The sequence below is a fragment of the Stegostoma tigrinum genome, chromosome 41, assembly GCF_030684315.1.
Source record: "Stegostoma tigrinum isolate sSteTig4 chromosome 41, sSteTig4.hap1, whole genome shotgun sequence".
Taxonomy (NCBI): Eukaryota; Metazoa; Chordata; class Chondrichthyes; order Orectolobiformes; family Stegostomatidae; genus Stegostoma; species Stegostoma tigrinum.
Window position 1 is genome coordinate 734,006 of NC_081394.1, and position 7,500 is coordinate 741,505.

General features: G+C 57.9%; 1 protein-coding gene across 1 annotated transcript in view; it reads right to left on the reverse strand.

Annotated features, from left to right (window-relative positions):
* Positions 1-683: 683 nt before the first annotated feature.
* LOC132206673 (IgGFc-binding protein-like) overlaps positions 684-7,500 on the reverse strand; it is a 23,991-nt gene continuing 17,174 nt past the window's right edge. Inside the window, exons 8-11 of the mRNA XM_059641270.1 lie at positions 5,363-5,958; positions 4,152-4,725; positions 1,510-1,709; positions 684-869 (exon numbers count right to left, since the gene is read on the reverse strand). Coding sequence (XP_059497253.1) covers positions 684-869; positions 1,510-1,709; positions 4,152-4,725; positions 5,363-5,958 — 1,556 coding nt within the window. The remainder of the gene's footprint in view (positions 870-1,509; positions 1,710-4,151; positions 4,726-5,362; positions 5,959-7,500) is intronic.

The window sequence follows — 7,500 nt, forward strand, 5'->3', positions numbered from 1 at the left end:
ACTGAACCCCCCCGGAGTACTGTGTGTACAGTTTGGGGGTCTCTGTATCTGAGGAAGGATGTTCTGGTGATGGAGGGGGATTAGCGAAGGTCTCCCACACTGATTCCTGGGAATGACAGATGGGGTTTGTATCATATTCACTGGAGGTCAGGAAGGATTGGGAGGAGGGGAGGGGGATCTGATAGAAACCAACAAAATTCTAACAGGGTCCACACAGGAAGGATGTCCCCAATGACACGAGGTGGGGTGGGGGGGAGATCAGAACTAGGTTGGGGGGGGTCCAAAGTCTAAAGGAGATGGGGGTGGGACTGAGATGAGGGAACTGGGGACCCTGTGGGATCTCTGTCACAGAGAGTAGCCGGGGCTGGAACACGGAATGTTTTCCAGAAGGATCTGGATACAGTTCTCAGGGATAAAGGGATCAATGGGAGTGGGGGAGACAGAGGGGGAACAGCGCCCTGAGTTCCATGGTCAGCCACAATAGAATTGTGTGACGGAGCCTCTCCCTGCCCCCTTTCTGTGTTAAAAGTAAAACCCGGCCCCTCAGGAAGTGGAGCATGCCCTGAGGTTAGAGCTAGGAAGGCAAGATGGGCCAGGCCATGTTGGAAGCACTATCCAGTGAAGCATGAGGTTTTCCCATGCAATCCCTGCTCCACATCCCAGCCACTCTCCCAATTCCCCATTTACCGATCACTCAGAGACTCGGGAACAGACAAACGACAGCTCTTACCCTTACTGTAGCAGCCGTGAACCCCAGTCCGAATCTCACAGAACTCATCCGCTGCACACGCCATCTCCTCACATTCCAGACCGAGCATGGAACAAGTACAATTCAGCTTACAGTTATCCTGGATACTGACTTCATTCGGCTGCAGAGGAAATCGGGACTTAATATCTACAGCCCTGACCCTCCAACAGTGCTCACGCCCTCAGCACTGACCCTCCGACAGTGCCCACTCCCTCAGCACTGACCCTCCGACAGTGCCCACTCCCTCAGCGCTGACCCTCCGACAGTGCCCGCTCCCTCAGCACTGACCCTCCGACAGTGCCCACTCCCTCAGCACTGACCGTCTGACAGTGCCCACTCCCTCAGCACTGAGTGTCCGACAGTGCCCACTCCCTCAGCACTGACCCTCTGACAGGGCCCACTCCCTCAGCACTGACCCTCCAACAGTGCCCACTCCCTCAGCACTGACCCTCCAACAGGGCCCGCTCCCTCAGCACTGACCCTCCGACAGTGCCCACTCCCTCAGCACTGACCCTCCGACAGTGCGGCGCTCCCTCAGCACTGGCCCTCCGACATTGCCTGCTCCCTCAGCACTGACCCTCCGACAGTGCCCACTCCCTCAGCACTGACCCTCTGACAGTGCCCACTCTCTCAGCACTGACCCTCCGACAGTACCCACTCCCTCAGCACTGACCCTCAGACAGTGCCCACTCTCTCAGCACTGACCCTCCGACAGTACCCACTCCCTCAGCGCTGACCCTCCGACAGTGCGGGCTCCGTACTTGGTAATAGTGGCCATTCTCGAAGCAGCCACATTTCTCAATGGGAACGCAGGTGTCCCCGTTGGCGTAGAAGCCCTCGTCACACTGACAGCCGTCGTTGCATGTTTCTGGGCAGTTTGCGAATTCGGTCACTCCAGCACACGTTGTTGCACAAGTATCTGCACAAGCCTCGTAGTGGCTGTTTTCCGGGCACTTCATCGCTGTTCGCGGTAACGAGAGAAACCGCATCAGGTCACAACAAGGCAGTGAGTGAGCTGCAGTCTCCATGTTTCTGCAACTCCCCCTACTACCCCCCCAACCCTGCTCCACACCCTCCAGGGCAGAGCTGGGCCCACATCCACAATCATCCCACCCCCTCCCCACCACTGATGCTCAGCCGCAGCAGTGTGTACCATCTACAAGATGCTCTGCAGAACCTCACCAAGGCCCCTCAGGCAGCACCTTCCAAACCCACGGCCACTTCCATCGGGAAGGACAAGGGGCAGCAGGTACAGGGGACCACCAGCCCCTGTAAGTTCCCCTCCGAGCCCCTCCCCATCCTGACTTGGGAAATATATCCCTGTTCCTTCAGTGTCGCTGGGTCAGAATCCAGGAATTCCCTCCCGAAGGGGCCAACCCTACAGCACATGGGCTGCAGCGGGTCAAGAAGGCAGCTCACCCCCACCTTCTCAAGGGGAGGGGGCAACTAGGGACGGGGCAATAAATCGTGAGTGGATACAATCCACATATTGAACAGCGCTAATCATTCCAGTTGTCCCCTGGTCAGTACAGAGGAAGATCCCACAAAGTGCTCCCGGGCGAAGCCACGCCCCACACTGAATGTGAGCCGAGCGATGGGGGTTGGATTGGATGGAAAAGGAGAGCTCCTCTGTAACTGCACCCCCCCCCCGCCCTGCGTTACCCAGGCCAATGCTCCAGCCTTCCCCTCCCCACCCCCCGCGTTACCCAGGCCAATGCTCCAGCCTTCCCCCCCTCACCCCCCGCGTTACACAGGCCAATGCTCCAGCCTTCCCCCCCCCCACCCCCCAGTACCCAGGCCAATGCTCCAGCCTTCCCCCCCCCCCACCCCCCGCGTTACACAGGCCAATGCTCCAGCCTTCCCCCCCCCCACCCCCCAGTACCCAGGCCAATGCTCCAGCCTTCCCCCCCCCCACCCCCCGCGTTACCCAGGCCAATGCTCCAGCCTTCCCCCCCCCACCCCCCAGTACCCAGGCCAATGCTCCAGCCTTCCCCCCACCCCCCCACACCCCAGTACCCAGGCCAATGCTCCAGCCTTCCCCCCCACCACCCCCCACCCGGTACCCAGGCCAATGCTCCAGCCTTCCCCCCACCCCCCTGACCCGGTACCCAGGCCAATGCTCCAGCCTTCCCCCCACCCCCACTCCCGGTACCCAGGCCAATGCTCCAGCCTTCCCCCCCACCCCCGGTACCTAGGCCAATGCTCCAGCCTTCCCGCCCACCCCCGGCACCCAGGCCAATGCTCCAGCCTTCCCCCCCACCCCCCTGACCCGGTACCCAGGCCAATGCTCCAGCCTTCCCCCCACCCCCCCTCCCGGTACCCAGGCCAATGCTCCAGCCTTCCCCCCACCCCCCTGACCCGGTACCCAGGCCAATGCTCCAGCCTTCCCCCCACCCCCCCTCCCGGTACCCAGGCCAATGCTCCAGCCTTCCCCCCCCACCACCGCTCCCCCCCCTCCCGGTACCCAGGCCAATGCTCCAGCCTCTCCTGAATAAGATCTGTGCTGTTCGTGATGATGTGCTCATCTCTTTATCCTGCTGATACCCTCCCCAACAGAAACCCATCTCAGGCACCACCCCGTAAACCCACCCCCCCAACCCTGTTTGCCCCCAACATCCACACAGGGATGTAAGGGCTGGAGGGCAAACAGAGATAGGGAGTGGGTGTAGGGGCTGGAGGAGGGTTACAGAGATAGGGAGGGGGTGTAGGGGCTGGAGGGGGTTACAGAGATAGGGAGGGGGTGTAGGGGCTGGAGGGGGTTACAGAGATAGGGAGGGGGTGTAGGGGCTGGAGGAGGGTTACAGAGATAGGGAGGGGGTGTAGGGGCTGGAGGGGGTTACAGAGATAGGGAGGGGGGTGTAGGGGCTGGAGGGGGTTACAGTGATAGGGAGGGGGTGTAGGGGCTGGAGGGGGTTACAGAGATAGGGAGGGGGTGTAGGGGCTGGAGGGGGTTACAGAGATAGGGACGGGGTGTAGGGGCTGCAGGAGGGTTACAGACATAGGGAGGGGGTGTAGGGGCTGGAGGGGGTGTAGGGGCTGGAGGGGGTTACAGAGATAGGGAGGAGGTGTTGGGGCTAGAGGGGGTTACAGAGATAGGGAGGGGGTGTAGGGGCTGGAGGGGGTTACAGAGATAGGGAGGAGGTGTTGGGGCTGGAGGGGGTTACAGAGATAGGGAGGGGGTGTAGGGGCTGGAGGGGGTTACAGAGATAGGGAGGGGGTGTAGGGGCTGGAGGGGGTTACAGAGATAGTGAGGGGGTGTAGGGGCTAGAGGGGGTTACAGAGATAGGGAGGGGGTGTAGGGGCTGGAGGGGGTTACAGAGATAGTGAGGGGGTGTAGGGGCTAGAGGAGGTTACAGAGATAGGGAGGGTGTGTTGGGGCTGAGGTCCAATGTCAAGTACTCACTGCACAGTTTGCTCTGGGCCTGATTGTTGAGGTTAATGCCCGCTGCAGCCTGGCACACATCCATGTAGGCCCTGAGGCTGTGGCACAGGACCTGTGTGTTCCCGTTGGCATGGCACGTGTCAAACAGGCAATCCCTGATGAAGGGCTGGGGGTCCACGGTGCTGTGGCAGACCGAGAGCGGTCCTGAGGGCAAGCCGAGGAACTCGCAGTACATGGCGTTCTGGAGCACGGCCGTCTTGTTCTTGGGGCATTGCAGGGGGTACTTCCCGTCCACCTGTTTACAGGCCTCTCCCGGCCCTGGGGTACTCCAGCTCTGAACAAAGTCTGTCACCCCCTTGGTGTCCTTCCCTGCTGGTGACACTAGATCATCCTCCTTCTTGTCGTTGAAATTTCCGCACAGGCCGCAAATCCTTCCCTTGTATCTCCCGGGGACGGTCACCCTGGACGAATAGCTCAGGTCATAGCTGACGTTCAGGCCAAACTCCGTTTGGATCTGCACCCTGTGCCCAAGCTGGTAAACAATGATCCTGCCTTCACTTAGCCTCAGGGGAAGATTGGTTCGCGTGCCGTTCACCTGCAACCAGAGCACACCCTAAAATGAGACCCTTCTCGGGTGATCCCTGGGGGGCGCCATTTGGCCCTCGTCCCGAGCCCGGTCCCTGACACATCTCCCTACCCGACTCCGTTTGGGCTAACCCTGAGCACTCACCCATTCTTTGTGATTGAAACCCATCGACACAACCCCTCCCTGACTCTGGCCACCTCTTACCTGCTTCTTGCCCTTCCCTCAACACCCCGGCCCTCCGCCCACCTATTCCCCCAACACCACGCCCCCCCCCCCCCCCCCCCCCCCCCCACAGCAACTTTGCCTGTTCAGGAAACCACAGGTTACTCCACTATGCCTCCCGCTCCTGTGTAACAGCCTCAAGGAAGGGCTGAATGGACTCCTCCTGTAGCTGAGAGTAGGGAAGACTGGCCTGCTTATAGAAAACAGAGTGTGTGAGTCGATCGGTGTACAGGAGGCGGCCAGGGGTCAGTCTTGGCCCTTGAGAAATGTATTGATGTACCTTGGACGGAGCAGGGGAGGGGGCAGCGAGGGAGGGGAACTGAGGGGTTGGGGTAGCCCTGCAGGGTGAACGTCCAGAGATGGGCTAGGGAAAGCAGGCAGAGGGTTGACTGAGTGTGTAGACAGGGGGGTGGGAGGCTCTTACTTTGACCCTCCAGCGCACACTTCTCTCCAGGGTAAGGGCGTAGCCGTGGACGTGGACCTCCAGCTGGCTGGTGACAGGCCGCTCCTCAGGATGCAGCTGCTGGTTCCTCGCGGTGACGGTGAAATTGGGCAGATCCTCTCCCCCCTGGCACACCGTGGCCAGGGTGTAGGTGCAGCTGCCCTGGAAGTTGAAGGAGACTCCATCGAAGGTGCGGTAATGGAGATCTCCGGCGATGGTGCACCAGCCCGAGGTAATGGAGTAACAGCCTCTGACACCAGCCACCACCTTGCACTCCTCGTTTGGACCACACTCCATCTCATGGCACTTCACAATGCCACCATCCTGGCAGACACAGCGCTCACCACACTTTCCACGGGGGAAGAAGGTCTGTCCCAGACGATAGTAGGAGTCCTGGTAGAGGCACCCACACTTCCCAAGTGGCACGCAGTCTTCGCCGCTCAGTACAAAGCCATCGTCGCACTGGCACCCCTCGCCACAGGTGACATTGCAGCTCTCCGGCTCCGAGAGGGTGCAACAAGTCATAGGGCAACCGGTGCCACAAGCTTCATAATGACTGTTCGCCGGGCACGGCATGGCTGGAGAGAGAGAGAGAGAGAGAGAGACGGGGAGAGAGGGATCAGGGGACACCATGAACACGCTAACTCCACGCTGCACCCGCACCATCAGGCAACACGCTAACTCCACGCTGCACCCACACCTGGGTTCTCTCTCTCATACACACTCACTCACTCACACACACACACACCCCCACACACACACACACACACACACACACACACACTCACACACACACACACAGACACAGCCACACACAGACACACACACTCACATATAGAACATAGAACAGTACAGCACAGAACAGGCCCTTCAGCCCACAATGTTGTGCCGACCATTGATCCTCATGTATGCACCCTCAAATTTCTGTGACCATATGCATGTCCAGCAGTCTCTTAAATGACCCCAATGACCTTGCTTCTACAACTGCTGCTGGCAACGCATTCCATGCTCTCACAACTCTCTGTGTAAAGAACCTGCCTCTGACATCCCCTCTATACTTTCCACCAACCAGCTTAAAACTATGACCCCTCGTGCTAGCCATTTCTGCCCTGGGAAATAGTCTCTGGCTATCAACTCTATCTATGCCTCTCATTATCTTGTATACCTCAATTAGGTCCCCTCTCCTCCTCCTTTTCTCCAATGAAAAAATTCCGAGCTCAGTCAACCTCTCTTCATAAGATAAGCCCTCCAGTTCAGGCAGCATCCTGGTAAACCTCCTCTGAACCCTCTCCAAAGCATCCACATCTTTCCTATAATAGGGCGCCCAGAACTGGACGCAGTATTCCAAGTGCGGTCTAACCAAAGTTTTATAGAGCTGCAACAAGATCTCACGACTCTTAAACTCAAACCCCCTGTTAATGAAAGCCAAAACACCATATGCTTTCTTAACAACCCTGTCCACTTGGGTGGCCATTTTAAGGGATCTATGTATCTGCACACCAAGATCCCTCTGTTCCTTCACACTGCCAAGAATCCTATCCTTAATCCTGTACTCAGCTTTCAAATTCGACCTTCCAAAATGCATCACCTCGCATTTATCCAGGTTGAACTCCATCTGCCACCTCTCAGCCCATCTCTGTATCCTGTCAATGTCCCGCTGCAGCCTACAACAGCCCTCTACACTGTCAACAACACCTCCGACCTTTGTGTCGTCTGCAAACTTGCTGACCCATCCTTCAATTCCCTCGTCCAAGTCATTAATAAAAATTACAAACAGTAGAGGCCCAAGGACAGAGCCCTGTGGAACCCCACTCACCACTGACTTCCAGGCAGAATATTTTCCTTCTACTACCACTCGCTGTCTTCTGTTGGCCAGCCAATTCTGTATCCAAGCAGCTAAGTTCCCCTGTATCTCATTCCTCCTGACCATCTGAATGAGCCTACCATGGGGAACCTTATCAAATGCCTTACTGAAGTCCATATACACCACATCCACAGCTCGACCCTCATCAACTTTTCTAGTCACATCCTCAAAAAACTCGATAAGGTTTGTAAGGCATGACCTACCCCTCACAAAGCCGTGTTGACTGTATTTGATCAAGCCATGCTCTTCCAGATGG